Raw genomic sequence first — 19,881 nt, 5'->3', positions numbered from 1 at the left:
GTACCATTTATGTTTATGTATTCTGCTCACAAGAGATTATCTGTGGAATATACACCACCACGAACGACTTCCCTGTCACTATTCTCTAGCACTGGCATCCCCTTTACATAGGTGGCTTAAGGTTGGACACTGTTGTACGATGACACACGGGGTGTCGCATCCCCTCTACAGAGACTGAATCCTTTTCATCAAAATACAGCATTAGTGAAACATTTGTGTATCTACTTCCTTTACTTTCCTTCCTCCGTCTTCTCATTTCAACTCTCTTCATGTCCTCCCTTCTCAAGGTAACTTGCTCTTTTCACTTTCATTCCCTGTCCTCTCAGTGTCCTTCTGAACTCTTCCACACGTAAGTGTTTGCAGTACAGCTGTGTACAGGCATGCGGAGAATCAGAGGAGCGTTTGTTCAGTGAGCTTCATCCGAGGCTGCCCCCTTCTGGGGTGTAATTCTGCTGTGGCGGTTCAGAACCAAAGCCAAGAGGATTGCTTGTCTTGCATGGCTGACAAAATAATTTGATATACAGCTGAGTTTCTGTTTGGTGCTGTTCATTCCCCAGGATGTAAAAGCTGGTGACGTGATGCAGAAAAAGAACATGTGGGAGATCATTGGAGAAACATCCCCTGGGAGATTAGGGGCAAAGGTGAGCATGCTCACTCGCTCGCAGACATGCACATACAGTATTTGAATATTCTGTGACAAACTCAGTGTATTTACTGTGGCAAATGATTTCTGTTCTAAATCATTCCCTATGCTTTTCAGGGCAATCCATCTGGTAAAAGGTACAAATTTGTGATGACTGCTCATGGCAAGTATGCGAAGATTCCTGTTGATGATGATGAATATATGGATGAATACACCAATGGAAAAGCAGGTGCGATGACTGGGTCTATACAATAATCATACACTTGAATTACATTACTGTAATTACCATGAGTAGTCCAATAATAACTCATATTTTCTTAGGCAAAAAACACCTTTTTATTCTGCTGGTCCTGCAGATAAAAACCAACAATTATAGACAAAATACCAGCTACAATTCAATAATATTTATTTTATCAAACACCAAAAGGGCAATAGCTTTGCCCTTGACCTTGCTGTGACCATTATCTTCACTACAGAATACATTTTCTCTATTTCATTCTGTAGTTCAAGATGAACTTTCTATGTCAAACATAAACCAAAATCAGCATTTTCCTATTCAAGTTTTTTTTTTCATTTTCTCTTTTATCAAAAATATATAGAAAATAACATTTACTGTACACTTATACAGATAAACATCAGATTGCAAAAATGGTTGAACATCACTCTGTCAATAGGAGATAATGTTCTTAATCTTTTTATATAGTCCATGCATGAAACACAAACATAAAGCATCAATAACAAGCTGACGAACCTAGAGAACCTTAAGGTCAAATGTCACTCTCAGCTCTTGACTCTTCTGGGTACCTCGTTTGAAAGCTGCATATTTGAAAACTCTGTGAAACATGCTAAATTTAACTTTCACGTTAATCCTGCATTGATGTCAATTGGGAAATTTGTGGATGTTAAATTAGGAATCTGCCCTAAGTACTTACTGTATACATTTTTCTTCGCATTTATCATCACTTGCCTCCATATCCCACAAGGCCTCCCGCTGACCCCTCATCCATCCATGCCAAAGGTCAAACACTTCCTTCATATAGTTTCCTCATCCCCCAGGAGTTAGCAACCCAAGATCTCAAATAACACTCTCAATGACCTGTACACCTAAAAAGGAAGATGGCAAAGCTGGCATTAGCATATGTAGTTTAATCAAACATTCTAACTTCTAAGAAGCGCCTGAATATCTAAAGTGTATTTGAAAAACATACGGAAATAGCACCATTTGGAGAAATATACACTCCTTCTACTTTCATCCTCTCTTCCTTTTTCATTCTTATTTGGTTACATTACTCTGAATCCCCTGGAGTCAGATTTCTTCCGATAACCAAATCCCGCATCAATATACTGTTCAGTCTAGATTTCAGTAGGTGGTGTGCCTAAATGCATTACACTACAGTCTCAGGACCACTTTTGAAAAAAAGATGTGTGGAGGTCTACAAAAGTCATTCATTCTCCTATCATGGTTTAACAGTGGACAAAAAAGAAGCTCTGAGATTTACTTAATCATTGTATATTTTAATCTCACGAGATGTCTGAATTCCTTTAAGACAAAAATATATTTTTCCTTCTGCTCTGATTTTCAAGGTAATATTTTCATACTGTCAGAGAAAGAGACATTCAGACACATCTGTAACGTAGTCAGATGTCAAGTTCAGACCGCATTCTGTAAGAGACTGTCTTAAATATTGTACCCTGTGTCAAGCAGAGAGACTATTACACAGGACCTGTACATTATGACTACTATTTCTACACCTGTACACAAAACATTTAACAGAATTTTTCAAAATGTTCTTCTGTTTCATCTTTACCAGTCCAAAGAGACATGGTTTAAGGACAGGTGAACCCTCTAGCTGTTCTGTTAAAGTCTTTTGGTTCCTCATCTTTATTTTTACGCGCTATGAGACCCATCTCAAACACTGTCGAAATTTTTGTAAGTGGCCTTGATGCAGCCTCTCTTAGCCTTTTGGCATCAAACTTTGGGCTGAAAAGGAGGACAGGCAGACGATGGGCGAAGGATGGAATTTCTTTTGGTGCATCCTTTGGCTGCTCTTTTTTCTCCTCCTCACTTTTGCTAGCTTCAATCACCTGCATAATCTTCTCTTTAGAGGAGAACATATCAAAGAGAAGAGAATCCCACTTCTTTGCTGCCTTGGGAGGATCGTCAGCCGTTACAGCTGCCACCATGTCTTTAAATGACACCGTTTCATCCGTTTTCGCTTCACCTCCCTCCTGCTCAGTTTCCTTTGCGGTGTCTTTCATAGGATTTGATTCTGGGAACGTAGGTGGTTCTTCTTCCACCACCATATGCTTCTTGAGCCGTGACCAACCACTGAGTTTAGACTTCATCATGCCCTTTGGCTTTTGGATCACTTTAAGAAGGGGTGCAGCTGCTGGGAAAGAGTCTTTTCCCTCTTCCTTCTCTGTTGATGGTGTGGATGGAGCTGACACCGCCTTTTCAGGTTGGGTTTCTTGGTTATCCTTTGGCTTAGCCGGAGACTGAACAGCCACCAAAGGCTTCTCAGGAGCTGAGGTCTTTCCAAGTGGAGACGAAGTAGTCGGCTTTGTCCCTGCTGGTTTAGACTCAGAGGTTGCTTTGGTGGGCGTTTTAGGCTCTGGTGATTCCTTTAACTCTTCTTGTTGTACCCTGGCTTTAGCCACAGGAGATTCTGAGACAGGAGGTATTGTCTTGCTGGGATCTTTGTTTGCAGCAGAAGGCACAGGGTGTTGGGTTTCTGTGGTGGGTGTCTTGGGTTTTGGGATGACTCCATAAGTAGGGATTTTAACCTCTGGTTTCTTAGCCTCTGGTGTTGGAGATTTAGCCCATGGTCTTGTGTTGACCACAGTTTTAACCTTTGGTGTTTCTGAAACAGGAGTTGCCATTTTGCTGGTTACAGCTATGGATACGCTTGGTTCTGAGACATCTTCAGCTTGTGTAACAACAATTATTGGAAGCAGAACCTTGTCTGCTGGAGTCGTGGATATTATGGCCTCATTTAAAGGGATTTTTCTTTGGAGGATCCTTCCTGGTTGGACACCATGGGCAAAGGATGTGTTTTTACAAGTAACTCTTGGGTAGGTATGTTAGATGCTTCCAACCCTTGCGTTGTGGTTTTAGATTCCTCTAGAGCATGCGTCTTAGACCTGGATATGCCGAATGAAGGTGAGACACGTTGGATTCCACCATGGGCAACATATGCAGCAGGAGTCAACCCATAATATGTATGGGTTGATTTAGGGGCCACATATGTTGGTGTATTGGGCCTTTGAAATCCAATGGATGATACCCCAGCTGTGGGAGTCTTTGGTCTTTGATAACCTGCTGGTGGTTGTGGTCTTTGATACCCAACTACTGGTGTTGTTGACCTTTGATACCCAATTGTTGGAGTCATTGGTTTAGGCTCTTCATTCGAGGGTGTCTTGGGAATTTGATATGGTGCAGTAGGCTTTGGTGTCTCATTGGTTGGAGTCTTGGGCCTTTGATACCCATCTGAGGGTGCTGTAGATTTTGATGTGTCTTTGGTTGGAGTCTTGGGTCTTTGGTACCCATATGAGGGTTCTGTAGGCTCTAGTGTTTTTTTTGTTGGAGTCTTGGGTCTTTGATAGGAGGGTGCAGTAGGCTTTAGTGTGATAATTGTTGGAGTATTGGGTCTTTGGTACCCATATGAGGGTGCTGTAGGCTTTAGTGTTTCTTTGGTTAGAGTCTTGGGTCTTTGATATGAGGGTTCTGTAGGAGTTGGTGTGACATTTGTTGGGGTCTTTGGTCTTTGATAGCCTAATGAAGCTGTAGAGGTCTTTGGTCTGGTAGACTCAACTATTAGAGCTTTTTGTCGAGGAGCCTCTGGTTTTAAAGTGTTTTCAGGAGGTGATTTAGGTGTAGGAGTCTCTTTTGATGTCACTTCCCCATTTGGAGTTCTTGCACCCTGACTAGTTGATGGTGATTTTGAAGGCTCAGACATTGGCAGATTTTGAGAACCAGACCAGGATGGATTGGCAGAATTAGAACCAGGTGTTGGTGTTTTAGATCTATGTGCATCTATAGTAATGGGTGAGACAGCAAATAAAAGTGGGTTGGGTCTTGATATTTCAATAACAGGTGTTTTGGCACGGGACACACGATATGAGGGTGTCTTAGGTCGACCTAAATTAGTTCTTGGTGTTAAAAAGTCATGAGTTGGCGTTTTAGCTCTTTTCACTTCAGATGTAGGCGTTGCACTCCTTTGGATTTCAGGTCTGGACGTTAAACCTCTTTTTACCCCAGATGTAGGTGTTGCACTCCTTTTGACTTCGGGTGTCGGTGTTAAACTTCTTTTGATTTCCGATGTCGGCGTTGTACCTTGATTCATTTTAGACGTTGCAACTCTTTTGATTTCTGATGTCGAAGTTAAATTGCTTTTCACTTCAGATGCCGGTGTTGCACTCCTTCTGATTTCAGCTGTTGGTGTTATTACCCTTCTGATGTCTGATGTGGGTGTTCTACTCCGAGGTAATGTGTCTGCAGTAAATGTCCTTCCAGTGTAATCATGCAGGGGGGACTTAGATGCAGTATATACCCGAATTTGCCGGACATCAAACATCGGTTTGGGTGCTTTTAGTGTAGCTTCGGTAGCTTTGAACCGTGGACTTGGACTTTTGCGGTGTATTACTACCGGGGCTAGTCGCAGAGTAGGTTGTGTGGCAGCAGAAGTGACTGTGACAAGAGCAACTGGAGCAGGGACTGGAGGAGCAATTTGAGCAGCAGTTGTGATTGTCACTTCAGGCACAGAGGAAGTTGGCACAGGCGTTGTGGGTGCCACTGCATGTGAGACTGGCCCTGGAATGGGTGATGGGGCTGTTGGAGTAAATGTGTAGAGTGGGGCCACATGCTGGGGGAAGGTGGGTCCTGGAGCAGCATATGGCTTTGGGGAGAACCTTGTTGTACCACCAAAAGTGGCTCCTTGTTGTTGCGGGTAAGGGGATGGCACATGCCGATAGGCTGGCCTGACAGCGAATCTGGGGTGCTGTGTGTAGAAGGGTGCCTCTGGGGTTTTAGGAGGGGTTGAGTGATCACTGTGTTCCAAGTCAGGGCTTGCTTCATTCACAGGGGAGAGGTTTGAGCGGAAAGGGACCGGTGTCTTTGCCGTTTCAGGGGAAGCTTTTTTCTTGATTTTTTTCTCTGTTTTCTTGAGTAGTTTCTGGAGTCTAACATTTTCCTTGCCAGGTTTGGGCAGTAGAGCTGGAGGGTACTGCTGGGACAGCAGGCCTGGTTCAGTGACATTGCTATAACTGGCAGCCATGAGCAGTTTAACCCCCTGAAAAGAATATAAGACAGTGTGAGGAATATTTCTTTGGTTATCAATGATACGGTATTGTGTTAGAAGAAAAGGGGCAGTTTACAATCAATTCAACCCTCCTTAGGGATGCTCTCCACCCCCAAATCCAACATCTCCTTAGAGCTGCTCTCCACCCCCAGATTCAACGCATCCTGAGAGCTGCTCTCCACCCCCAAATTCAACGTATCCTTAGAGCTGCTCTCCACCCCCAAATTCAACAGCCCCTTAGAGCTGATCTCTACCCCCATCTCGACCCATGGTATACACACTTAGAAAAAAAGGTGCTAAATCCAACCATATAGGGTTCTTCATTTTGCGTAGGGTTCTACCTAGAACCCTCTGTGATGGGTTCTTCCTAGAACCTTTTATAAATGGTTCTATGAAGAACACTTTTATTATCTTAAGATCCTTCCTAAAACCGTCTATGAAGTGTTCTACCAAGAACCCTTATCTTCTTCCTAGAACGCTCTGAACGGTTCCACCAGCCATATTAGTATTTACAATACATAACACATACCATAATGCCTTTCTTTGAGGGCCACAGTGGTGGTGTTATAAAACAATTATTTGTAATGAAAAAAATGTTGGGCCTTACTGCCATTAGCCCATACAAACGCATTGAATAACAGATTCACTACATGAAACAAAAGATAGCCCCCCCCAAAAAAAAATCTAAAATAAGTTTGTTCTGTAGTGTTTGTCCTATATCTGAGCGATATACAGTGCCTTGCAAAAGTATTCACCCCCTTGGCGTTTTTCCTATTTTGTTGCATTACAACCTGTAATTTAAATGTATTTTTATTTGGATTTCATGTAATGGACATACACAAAATAGTCCTAAATAGTCCAATAATCCAAATTGGTGAAGTGAAATGAAAAATATTACTTGTTTCAAAAAAAACAAAAAAACAAAAAAAACTGAAAAGTGTTGTGTGCATGTGTATTCACCCCCTTTGCTATGAAGCCCCTAAATAAGATCTGGTGCAGAAACATAATTAATTAAATTCCACCTGCAATCTAAGTGAAGTCACATAATTAATTAAATAAAGTTCACCTGTGTGCAATCTAAGTGTCACATGATCTGTCAGATGATCTCAGTATATATACACCAGTTCTGAGTCTGCAACACCACTAAGCAAGTGGCCAAGGAGACCAAGAAGCTCTCCAAACAGGTCAGGGACAAAGTTGTGGAGAAATCCAGATCAGGGTTGGGTTATAAAACAATATCAGAAACTTTGAACATCCCTCGGAGCACCATTAAATGAATTATAAAAAAATGGAAAGAATATGGCACCACAACAAACCTGCCAAGAGAGAGACGCCCACCAAAACTCACAGACCAGGCAAGGAGGGCATTAATCAGAGAGGCAACAAAGAGACCACAGATAACCCTGAAGGAGCTGCAAAGCTCCACAGCGGAGATTGGAGTACCTTTCCATAGGACCACTTTATGCCGTACACTCAAAAGAGCTGGGCTTGACAGAAGAGTGGCCAGAAAAAAGCCATTGCTTAAAGAAAAAAATAAGCAAACACGTTTGGTGTTCGCCAAAAGGCATGTGGGAGACTCCCCAAACATATGGAAGAAGGTACGCTGTTCAGATGAGACTAAAATTGAGCTTTTTGGCAATCAAGAAAAACGCTATGTCTGGCACAAACCTAACACCTCTCATCACCCCAAGAATAGCATTCCCACAGTGAAGCATGGTGGTGGCATCACCATGCTGTGGGGATTCTTATCATCGGCAGGGACTGGGAAACTGCTCAGATTTGAAGGATTGATGGATGGCGCTAAATACAGGGAAATTATTGAGGGAAACCTGTTTCAGTCTTCCAGAGATTTGAGACTGGGACGGTGGTTCACCTTCCAGCAGGACAATGATCCTAAGCATACTGCTAAAGCAACACTCAAGTGGTTTAAGGGGAAACATTTAAATGTTTTGGAATGGCCTCGTCAAAGCCCAGACCTCAATCCAATTGAGAATCTTTGGTATGACTTATAGATTGCTGTACACCAGCAGGAACCCTTCCAACTTGAAGGAGTTGGAGAAGTTTTGCCTTGAAGAATGGGCAGAAATCCCAGTGGCTAGATGTGCCAAGCTTATAGAGACATATCCCAAGAGACTTGCAGCTGTAATTTCTGCAAAATGTGGCCCTACAAAGTATTGACTTTGGGGGGGTGAATAGTTATGCACGCTCAAGTTTTCTGTTTTTTTTGTCTTATTTCTTGTTTGTTTCACACACTTTTTTCATTTTGCATCTTCAAAATGGTAGGCATGTTGTGCAAATCAAATGATAAAAAAACAAAATTATATTTTAATTCCAGGTTTTAAGGCAACAAAATAGGAGAAATGCAAAGGGGGGTGAATACTTTCGTATGGCACTGTAAAAAAGATCAGGAAACGTTTGTTATATATTTTTTAAACATGTTTTTATCCCCCTGTTTTTGGCACTAAACACCCAACATGTACATGTTTGTGAGAGTCTCACCTATGCACATAGTAGTGTGTAGCCCATAGTGTTCAGATGCTACAGACAGAAGTTGGCAGATCAACTGTACCAACTTCAGACAAGTCCCAAGACGCTTGTGGGCAAAACGGAGTCATAGAGCAAAACGGAGAACACCATCATGTTCCATGGAGTGGTCATAATATACTGAACAAAAATATAAACGCAATATGTAAAGTGTTGGTCCCATGTTTCATGAGCTGAAATAAAAGATCCCAAAAATGATTTGTCACATTTTTAGGCACAAATGAGTTTCCTGTTAGTGAGAATTTCTCATTTGCCAAGATAATCCATCCATCTGACAGGTGTGGTATATCAAGGAACTGATTAAACAGCATGATCATTACACAGGTGCACCTTCTGCTGGGGACAATAAAAGGCCACTCTAAAATGTGCAGTTTTGTCACACAACACAATGCCACAGATGTCTCAAGCTTTAAGGAAGAGTGCAATTGGCATGCTGACTGCAGGAATGTCCACCAGAGCTGTTGGCAGAGATTTTAATGTTAATTTCTCTACCATAAGCCGCCTCCAACGTTGTTTTAGAGAAATTGGCTGTCCATCCAACTGGCCTCACGCAGACCAGGTGTAACCACGCCAGCCCAGGACTTCCACATCCAGCTTCTTCCCCTGCAGGATTGTCTGAGACCAGACAACTGATGAAACAAGAACATTTCTGTCTGTAATAAATCCCTTTCGTGGGGAAAAACTAATTCTGATTGGCTGGGCCTGGCTACCCTGTGGGTGGGCCTAGCTCCCAAGTGGGTGACCCTATGCCCTCCTAGGCCCACCCATGGTTGCGCCCCTGCACAGTCATATGAAATCCATAGATTAGGGCCTAATGAAATTATTTCAATTGACTGATTTCCTGAACTGAAATGTAACTCGGTAAAATTGTTGAAATTATTGCATGCTGCGTTTATATTTTTGTTCAGTATAGTTTGTAGGCCAAACCGTTTGGAAACTACAATTTTCGGGTCTCATGGTCTGACAAAACACCACTCTAGCTCTGTCACCTTTCACTGCAGATGCAGAAGTGCGACATAGTTGGATGCGGTGGATTGCGATATCTCTAGCTTAAACTGACAGATTTTTATGGGGATTTTTTTATTATGCTAATTAGATTCCCACGGGTGCGGCCATCAACCAGAGTTGTTTTTAATCACTTGCAACCTGCTTTCAGATTGACTGCCAGGGTAGGGAAAATGTATATATGAGACTACCTAAACGATCTAAACTGGAACAACCATCTCAGTAACGAGTGCAATAAATCTTGCTACTAACAGATTGGATTAGTTTAGAAAAACCTATGTTATTTATCTTTATGTGGCATAAGATCAGTCAATAATTGTACATGCAATAACACAGATAGTTAGGCAAACAATTCTAAAAATCGACCTGCTGTAGAGCATGCTGGAAAATATGATAATAATGGGCATGGTTTTGAGTGTTTTACTCAGCACAGAGTAAAAATAACACAATCACACTCCAACACACCAACACATGGGGTTATTTTACATCACTGAGTGTTAATTTACCTCTTTACAGAATTAGGGCTCTATTCAATTTGCGTTGCGGAAGTTCAGCATATTGAAATTTAAAGGCAATGTTCCCGCTTTAGAGGAGACTGCATTCACCGTAAATGCTGCATATCGGCCGGCTGCAACACAGCCCGGGATCAAACCCGGATCTGCAGTGACGCCTCTAGCACTGCGATGTAGTGCCTTAGACCACTGTGCCACTCAGGAGGCCTCGGGAAGAGTCTGGGTGGTTCCAAACTTCTTCCAATTAAGAATGATGGAGGCCACTGTGTTCTTGGGGACCTTTAATACTGCAGATTTTTTTTGTTACCCTCCCCCAGATCTGTGCCTCGACACAACCCTGTCTCTGAGCTCTACGGACATTTCCTTCAACCTCATGGCTTGTTTTTTTCTCTGACATGCACTATCAACTGTGGGACCTTATATAGACAGGTTTGCGCCTTTCCAAATCATGTCCATTCAATTGAATTTAACACAGGTGGACTCCAATAACGTTGCAGAAACATCTCAAGGGTGATCAATGGAAACAGGATGCACCTGAGCTCAATTTCGAGTCTCATAGCAAAGGGTCTGAATACTTATGTAAATAAGGAATTTCTGTTTATTTTATATTATTGAATTAGCAAACCTGTCTAAAACCCTGTTTTTGCTTTGTCATTATGGGGTATTGTGTGTTGATTGATGAGGGGGAAAAATAATGTAATCCATTTTAGAATAAGGCTGTAACGTAACAAAATGTGGAAAAAGTCAAGGGGTCTGAATACTTTCCGAAAGCATTGTAGGTACAGTTTAAAACATTTTTTAAAAACTCTACAGGGTTCAGGTTTAAACACTGAGGTAAACACTAACGCTCAAGTCACTACAGAAAGAAAGAAAAATACAATAAAAAGCGTTTTCAAATTCAGAGGGGTTCTATGTCGAACCTTGCCTTCCAAAGAACCTTCGTCTTCCAAACCCTGGTCCCTCTGCAAATAATCCTTTTGGAACCCTTTTTTTCTAAGAGTGTATATCAGTGGCTGACTTATTCATTGACCATCAAAAACACAATCGGCACACCATTGGTCAACAAACATCTGAATACTTTTGTATTTCTTTTTCAGACCTACCCCATGGTGAATATTGAAAAACGTGTTGGTGGCAATGACTTTCTTCTCAAGACGGTATGAACTTCAACAACACCGTTTGCTTGTCAGCCTACCCTGTGATGATATCCTGAAGTAGCTTTTATACCTTTCCTACCACCTTTAGTAGGTAACTTTAGAGAACTTTTAAAAATGGTCAGCCGTTGCTTTGTTTTGTGTGTGTGTGTATGTATATTCAGTTTGTACAAAGCAATGAGAACTCCCCAATTCCATTTCATCTCCAGACATGTACAAAACATCTGCTGGTTCCGTGACATAGACTGACCAGATGAATCCAGGTGAAAGCTATGACCCCTTATTGATGTCACTTGTTTAAGCCACTTCCATAGGTGTAGATTAAGGGGAGGAGACACATTAAAGAAGGATTTTAAGCCTTAAGACAATTTAGACATGTATTGCGTGTGTGCCATTCACGCACCGGTTTGTGTCAAGAACTGCAACGTTCCTGTGTTTTTCACGCTCGACAGTTTCTGGTGTGTATCAAGAATGGTCCACCACCCAAAGGACATCCAGCCAACTTAACACAACTGTGGGCAGCATTGGAGTCAACATGGGCCAGCATCCCTGTGAAACGCTTTTGACACCTTGTAGAGTCCATGCCCCGACAAATTGAGAAAGTTCTGAGGGCAAAAGTGTGTGTGTGGGGAGAGATTAAAATTAGGAAGGTGTCCTTAATGTTTTGTACACTCTGTGTATATTTGGTTACTTGTCAAAAGTATATGTCACATATGTTCATGTATATGCAGTATGAATGTTTTTTTTTTTACTCACTGGTTGTTTCTCTTCTTTGTTCATGCCATTGAAAAGTATTAGGTGAATGCATTTACATGTATGTTGGAAATTACGCAGAAAGGAACATAAAACCCAAGCTTAGAATATGAAATGGTAACTCTTTGTCATATTTCCAGGTTTGGGAAGTTTAGTCACTGAGCCCGTTATTTGTAATATCATGTTTAAAAAATGTGTTTTTCTTCTGGCATTTATTTGAGCACAGAGATTATCCAGACATCAGCATGAATAAGGTGTTAAACATTAGGCTACACTGGCTTTTAAGCGATTCATCTCTTTTTTTTTCAAGCATAAAATTCTGCATTGAAATGCCAAATTGTTTTTTGGTAACTGAATAACCTGGTAAGAGAACATTGCTTGTCTGTTGTATTATTTCCACTTTATTTCACACATACTAACATTTCATCCTGACATTTAACCATGATTCTGTTTCCAGTGATGCACACTGAGGTTTTTCACATCCTTACTTATGCTACTAATGTGACAATATTGTGATTTTTTTTTGTGTGTGTTAAAACTTTCTTTACTTTAAATCTATTTGTTTGACATGAAATAAAGCATTTTATACGATGATGTATGTATTTGGTTCGTAGCATTTTGTTCAGTACATTTTACGCAGCTAGACAACTGCCATTTGCAGAGGATAAAGAGGCGTAGTGAGTGGAAAGTGAAGGAGGGCAGTCAAGTTTAACACTCCCTGCAATTAAGGCCTCACAGCTGATACTGGAAGGTTCCTTGGCCTAATTTTAGGCAGAGAGTAGAGAGGAGGGCAGCTGATCACCTGCTCCCTTCTATAGATGCTCAGTCATGTCCTGTACCGGCAGGGTGCATCACTTTCACTCAACGGGGACAGTAAATCAATGGCCGAGAAAATATCTGAGGGGCTGCTTATGCATATCAGATAGAACCTGAGAGCATATATTGGTCTAATTACTGTACTGTACATAACAACAAGACAAAGTAATGTGTGAAGACACTGACACTTGTGCCTGTGGGTTTACTGTACAAATTACCAATAAATATCAAATATACCAAAAACTATGTTGCTGGTATATTACATGTTTTTATATTCTGTATTACTGTGACACTGTGGGATCTGGGGAGTTAGATAATGTTACTATGACAGTGTGAGGTCTGACTGGCAGCCATACTTGGCCTGTAACCTACAGGTCCAAGTATTGATTGAGAGTGAAAGTGAATGTTGAGCATTTGACCCCCGTGATGTCACTTGTGGTCATGGCCATTTGAGTAGGTCAGAGTTTTTTTAATGCACAGTAAACAAATGATATAATTGGAAGATCTTGACCCGTATCTTTTTTAAACCTTGATGGCTGTAAACCTTTTAAAGTTCAGACCTTGATAGCTGTATTTAGATTGAAAAGGAATGTCATAAGCCTACAGGTCAGGATATCATATTTATCTCTCACAACCTTCTGTCTTGTTTAATAATGGAAATTAAATGTATAATGGCACATCAAATACCTTTTTACTTAAAATTCTGACCCCTAGCCCCAAGAATGGCAAACATTTTGTCTATGATCAACGAGAGGGGTGTAAACAGTTTTAACAGTTTGGGGTCTCATGGGTTGCGAGCAGTTTTTTTTCTCAATACACCAATAATAGACAATATCCATCTGGACCTTTTCCACCTAGGACATTTGTGTGACCATACCTTCTCAAATAGTAGTGTCCCTGGCCTAAATCATACAAACCTACATAAAAAAAAGATTTAAAAATTCTTGGGGCTAGGGGTCAGAATTTTCACTTTTGGATAAATAGCATGCCCAATTTCAACTTCCTGCTACTCATGCCAAGAATATAAGATATGCATATTATAGATTTTGATAGAAAACACTCGGAAGTTTCTAAAACTGTTTGAATCATGTCTGTGAGTATAACAGAACTTATGTCGCAGGCAAAACCCTGAGGACTAACTGTTCAGATTTCTTTTTTGCCTCTCTGTTCCCTGACTTGTTATTGCCAAGGGATATTTTCAGTTCCTACCGCTTCCACTGGATGTCACCAGTCTTTGGAATTTGGTTGAGGTTATTCCTTTGTGCAATGAAGAAGTAGGTCAACTTGGAACTGGGTACACGTTTGTGAGTTGCGCAAGATGTGAAAAGTGGCGCTGGTTTGTTTACATTCCTGTATTGAACACAGATTGCCCGTCTACAATTTGATCGATTATTAATGTTTAAAATACCTAAAGTTGTATTACAAAAGTAGTTTGAAATATTTTGGCAACGTTTATAGGCAACTTTTGAAATATTTTGTAGTGACGTTGCGTTTTTTGTAAGCTGTTTTTTTCTGGATCAAACGCGCTTTAGAAATGGACATTTTGGATATATATGGACGGAATTAATTGAACAAAAGGACCTTTTGTGATGTTTATGGGACATATTGGAGTGCCAACAAAAGAAGCTGGTCAAAGGTAATGCATATTTTATATTTTATTTCAGCGTTTTGTGTAGCGCCTGCAGGGTTGAAATATGCTAACTCCTTTGTTTACTGCTGGTGCAGATGGTGCAGGCTATCAGATAATAGCTTCTTATGCTTTTGCCGAAAAGCATTTTTAAAGTCTGACATGTTGGCTGGATTCACAGAGAGTGTAGCTTTAATTGAGTATCTTACATGTGTGATTTAATGAAATTTTGAATTTTATAATATTTAATTTGAATCTGGCACTCTGCATCTTCCTTGGCAATTGGCCAGTTGAGACATTTGTGTCCCGCCTATCCCTAACTAGTTTTTTAAAGCTCATTTGCTGCAATTCTACCTATTTTGCCATGGGGCGGAGAGAAAGGTGTGCAGTTTTAAAGCACATTTCCTGCAATTCTACACATCTTGACATGTCGAGGCCCCTGGGCACATAATATGGCCGTGATAACTACAAGATTTAGATAGCTGGTTAGCCTAGCTGGTTAGCCAAACTTACCTACCTAGCTAACATGGGGTAGTAATTGATCAACTCTATATTTTTGACATGTTAGAAATAGCTCTCTATGGTCTGTCAGTGAATGACATGACAAGAGAAAAACTGATTATGCACTACCAAATTTCGAAATAGCACCGTGTGCATTCCACAACTACAACTTTCAGCAGCATTAAGTTGAAAGCCCGACTGAGTTCAAGTCAGTACACGTGGTCCATGTTCCGGATCCGAACCTCGGTCCACCAGTTGAATATGGCTGTTTGAGGCCTCTGCTAGTAGTCAAACTCAAATGTAGGCCACTTCTGATCATGTTTTAAAGGGGCCACTCTGCTACAGTAACAGAGACTGGACCTGCCTCCTGATACATGAGAGGAGGTCATCCTTTTAAGGCTCTGGTAGGTTAGGCTTTTGGAGCACCTCCAAGATGCAAGTTCAAAAGAGGAAAGGGTAATAATAGCCGTGCATCATACAATGGCTTTTGGGTGTCCACCTTAGCTGGGAAGAAAAATCTCCCATCCCCTACCCCTAAAAACATGCACATGCATTTAGTTTATGAGCACATGATCAGTAAAGCTATAAAAAAAATATATAACAGCATTGAGCTTACCAGGTAATGCTTACTACAGTTGACAAACACGCCCGGACAGGGGAGTCCCCTTACATTTGAAAAAGCAAAAACATTTACAGATTCAACTTAAAACACTGTACCAGCTTGTACTTCAACAATAAACATTCTACCACCCTGTGTGTTATATGTTCATAGGTTAACATATACAAGTTGTGTAGGAGTATTGCGTAGGAGTATCAGAACATAAACCATTATTGTTTTAACCATGATGCTATCTCGTTCCAGTTGTGACTCCTGGAATGCAACACCCGAAATACAAAGCTTTTAACATTGCATCGAAAATCCCTTTGCTCTTTGAAGACATGTCAAATAGTTTTAGCCATAATGGGGCTACAGTATACAGTACAGCCTCCTGGGGGCTGGCTTCAACAGCTCTAACACCTGTCTCAGTGCTCTACCACCCAGCCAATAGCACAAACACATTACTACGAGCTGTCGAAAGAAATTGTAGTGTATTTACCTGTGTGACTGCTGCTTGGGGGTTGGCCAGCTGCTGCCTGCTTGTCCCAGCCCGGAGTGTCAGAGCGGAAGGCTCATGTTGAGCGCAACTATACCCCCTTCCTACAAATGGAAGGGCCAGTCTCCATGGCAGTCCAAAAATAAAATCTGAGCCCTAAGCTCAGAATGCGCTCCGTCGTGACAGCGTGCTAACTGCGACCGTCAGCCAGTCAGGGGGTGGCCATAGCACCTTAGATATCACCACCCCTCGCTGCTGCGACCAGATCCTCCTCTCTGAAAAATACTCTTTCAGAGTGGCGCCCCCTGCAGGAAAGCATGAGCCAGCTCAGCTCAAGAAGCTTTTCTCTGCCAATTCGACCGAAATGTTAACCAATCACAGCTCCAGCCAGGGCAAAGCATGGTCCGCCTAATAAATCAGTCCAATCAGGCACCCATAACACAGTTAAAGAGGGAAATTCATGATATCGCATATCTGTAAGGGTCTTAATGAAGCTAGAAAAATGAGAAACATTCTCAGTATGACAGTTAGTTCTTAGAGCCCTGGGCCCGTATCCACAAAACCTCTCAGGGGATGAGTGCTGATCTAGGATCAGTTTCATATCATAATAAATAAGATTATATGGACAGGTGGGGACCTGATCCTAGATCATCTCTCCTACTCTGAGACACTTTGTGGATACGGGCCCTGGTGAGAATCTAATGTACACAAATACAAGACACAGCCACAATAATCTTCCCATTATAGAATACTTCATAAATAGGCTATAATGGGAAGATTACTGTGGCTGTGTCTTGTATTTGCGTGAATTAGACCCACTGGTCAGTCCAAATACTATTTTAAAGCTGCTGAAGACCCTGAAAGTTTATTCAGCAAATAATGTAAAGTGTTGAAAAAGTACAGACTGTCCACAGATCCTGTCCTCATTTGACCGGGCCATTGACATACATTATGTTTATGTACAGTATCAATCTGATCTCCCACTCCTGTGGGAAAGGAACAAGTCTACCATCTGATTGCCTCGACTGACGTTCCTCTTGGGTTAATTTTGCTTGCCTAATGTGATGGCAAATATAGCAACAGGGGCGTTGGCTGTCCCTCTCCAAACTTGAGCCTCCCTCCCTACCCCACAATTTATCCATTTCCTTATTAAGTGCCGGGTGTAAGACGTCAAGACATCCCCATTGGGGCCTCGCCTCCGACGCTTCCTTGTCCAATAGGGACCTTCCTTGGATCAAGTGTCACTATAACAGAAGGACATAATCAGGGTTGTAATTCTGCAGAACCTTACAGCCAGTCTCGGCCACCAGGGAGCTCACTTCTTCTTTCCGCTATTCTGAGGTAAGAGAGAGAGAGTGAGAGTGGTTGGAAGGGAGAGAGAGTGAGTGGAACAAGAGAAGGAGTGAGTGAGTGAGTGAGTGAGTGAGTGAGTGAGTGAGTGAGTGAGTGAGTGAGTGAGTTAGATAGATAAATTGATAAAGAGCTTCAGATCAAGTGCACCGTTAAGAGCTCAGGGCCCCCCTAGCTGTCTCCTTTCAAGAACAGCTGAATCCACACGTGCAAAACCACTGCCACTGTGTTGGAACACTCAGGCTTTAAAGCAGTCGGCTGCTCCATAGTAATGTTGAGGTCAAGGGTGAAAGGACCCACCAGGGGGAAAGGGACAGGTGAAGGGAACATACATAAGCTTCTAGCTTAACTTGATCAAGATTGTGGGTGTCTCTTTGTGCAAGAATATAATTCTTGAAAGCCACTTGGCATGTAAAATGAAGTGTCAACATTTTGTGTCAAGAAATGCTGGTATATGTGTGAAAGTCTGTTCTTGTTGTTCTTGTTAGATTAAGCGCTAAAAGTGACTTGGGTGCTACAATGTTTCTGGGGGTGAGGCCTGGCTCCAACAGGCTGTCGCAAGCCTGGGATTTAAAAATGGTCCTCGAAGACATGTAGCTATGTTGTGGAGCTGATCCAATGGTTTAATTCAAAATGGAGGCTAAGATGAGGGAATCGTAGAGATATGCTCCATGTTACCTCAATGTTAGGATTGAGAACAGTCTTGTTAGCACTATACTGGTCTTTTGTGATGTGGTTAACAGATAGCTGGACACATATCTAGAGGACAGAAATGTTTGTGTGTTGTACGTCACAGCAAAGTCAGTGATAGTTTAATAGAGAGAAAGGTGTGACATTCTGTTATTCTGGAGACCTGTGAACTAGGAGAACGTGGTGGCACGTTGAACCTTCCATACTTATAGGCTAAACACATAGACACTCTACTAATGTAATAGCCTGATTTGTGAAATCAACCCAGAAATCTATAGCTATGATAATATGATTGCAATTTCAAGAATCAACCTTTGACTTTCAGTCTTTCGCATTGTCAAACAGTTTCATGTTCTTTCATTATTCCCTATGTTCCCATTTTTATTTGTTATCTTTAACAAGTTAATACGACATAATGGAATCATGGAAAAGTGGCTGAAATGCCTATGAGAGGGAGATGTCCACATAAGGAAATTAAATGGGAATTACTGACACTATTCCAAGAGAAAGAACCTGATCTGTGCTTTGGAAATCGGATCCTGGACCCATTTCTTAAAGACATTTGCAGCTGTCTGTTTAGGAATAGTTGTAATGTGTGAGTAGGCCTCTAGGGTGGCCCAGATATAGAAGTTATGCTTTACAAATGCAAAGGTGAAGTGTTTTGTGAACATCCTTGTAATGCACGCTAATCAGTTCAAAATGTGTAACTTTGGGGATTTATCAGATAATGAATGATACATTGTCTGACAAGATAACATTAAGTTGCAAAACAAACTAAATCAGAAGCAAAAGGCTAGCCATGGCTTACTAAATTGGTCTAGAAGGGACCGAATCCCTTTAAAATGTTGATAAAGAGTTAGATCGTCATGTTTCTAAAGATGCATATATTCTAGCACCTATGTTGAGGCATGGAATTTGACCAAGATATTAAGTTAACTTGAAGACCTTAGATTTTGACCTTCACATTGACCTGTGGTCTCATGGAACATGGGAAGGGAGGGGGGGGGGGGGGAGGTGGGAGGGAAGGAGGTAAAAAGAAAAAGGCCATGAATATTTGCATGGGTACCTTCTCATTTATTGTCTGAGAAGCAGAATTGGCAGCTTGTTGAATTTCAGTATATTTTCCTAACACTAATTAGAAAACAGATATAAAAATGTGCGGATTTAGAGCTTGGTCGATTCAAAAGCAATCCCTTTACAAATTCAGCTAATTTTTCTGTACCATAATTTATTCAAAAATGTCGGCAAAATGTTCCCCCATTAGAGTTGGGTTCTGGTAATGGGAGAAGACATTTTACAGTCTGGCATCCATCATAACCCCATGCTATAAATAATGCTGTTGCCTCCTTGGCGTCTTAGTGAAAGTGTCTCTCTTTCTTCCCTTGTACCTCGTACCTCAGGTGCAAAGTCCACTGTCACCATGTCTGACACAGAGGAAGTGTAAGTATTTGCAGCATTATTTTGCATCCTCATGATTACCTCATCCAGAGTTCATTTTGGTGAGTTGTTTTTGACTGCCTGACTAAACTTGCAATATCTTTTTCTATCCTTTTTCTATCCTTTCACAGCGAGGGTAAGTTACATTATTACTATGTTATTGCCCTGTATCTTTATTGTATCTTTCCATGATCATAGTCATTTTAAATGGGTAACTGTTCAATTGCATGCTGAAACATTCTGTATGTTTTGTTAACCAATGCCTAACTGATTTCAATCCTCAATGTAGAATAGTTAAACGCAATGGAGAAACCTGGCTGGATTCCTTAGGTTTCAAGTTGTGTTCAAAACTGCCCTCTGTAGCACAACATGTAGAGAAAGCCATGACTTAGTCATGACTTATTGATGAATGGTTTCAGGGGCCAATGTTGATAACAGGCCATTGACTAAATTGAGCA

At 41.3% G+C, this 19,881-nt stretch overlaps 2 protein-coding genes across 3 annotated transcripts in view; one reads left to right on the top strand and one right to left on the bottom strand.

The window, feature by feature from the left end:
• LOC135509558 (non-muscle caldesmon-like) overlaps positions 1–12,506 on the top strand; it is a 62,675-nt gene extending 50,169 nt beyond the window's left edge. For both annotated transcript variants that reach the window (XM_064930308.1, XM_064930309.1), the window contains 3 exons: positions 558–641; positions 761–872; positions 11,099–12,506. In XM_064930308.1, coding sequence (XP_064786380.1) covers positions 558–641; positions 761–872; positions 11,099–11,121 — 219 coding nt within the window. In that variant the 3' untranslated portion in view covers positions 11,122–12,506. The remainder of the gene's footprint in view (positions 1–557; positions 642–760; positions 873–11,098) is intronic.
• On the bottom strand, positions 3,637–16,139 carry LOC135509557 (mucin-2-like). Its single transcript, XM_064930307.1, has 3 exons — positions 15,950–16,139; positions 15,469–15,517; positions 3,637–5,931 (listed from the first exon to the last, which is right to left on the bottom strand). Exon 3 carries the CDS (start codon positions 5,914–5,916, stop codon positions 3,637–3,639), a length of 2,280 nt encoding a protein of 759 aa, XP_064786379.1. The 5' UTR covers positions 5,917–5,931; positions 15,469–15,517; positions 15,950–16,139.
• Positions 16,140–19,881: the final 3,742 nt, after the last annotated feature.

The sequence above is a fragment of the Oncorhynchus masou genome, chromosome 22, assembly GCF_036934945.1.
Source record: "Oncorhynchus masou masou isolate Uvic2021 chromosome 22, UVic_Omas_1.1, whole genome shotgun sequence".
NCBI lineage: Eukaryota > Metazoa > Chordata > Actinopteri > Salmoniformes > Salmonidae > Oncorhynchus > Oncorhynchus masou.
This window is presented reverse-complemented; position numbering and strand designations above follow the sequence as displayed.

Excerpts from the sequence above, each read along its gene's own strand:
- LOC135509557 (XM_064930307.1), bottom strand. The coding sequence starts at position 5,916 with ATGGCTGCCAGTTATAGCAATGTCACTGAACCAGGCCTGCTGTCCCAG.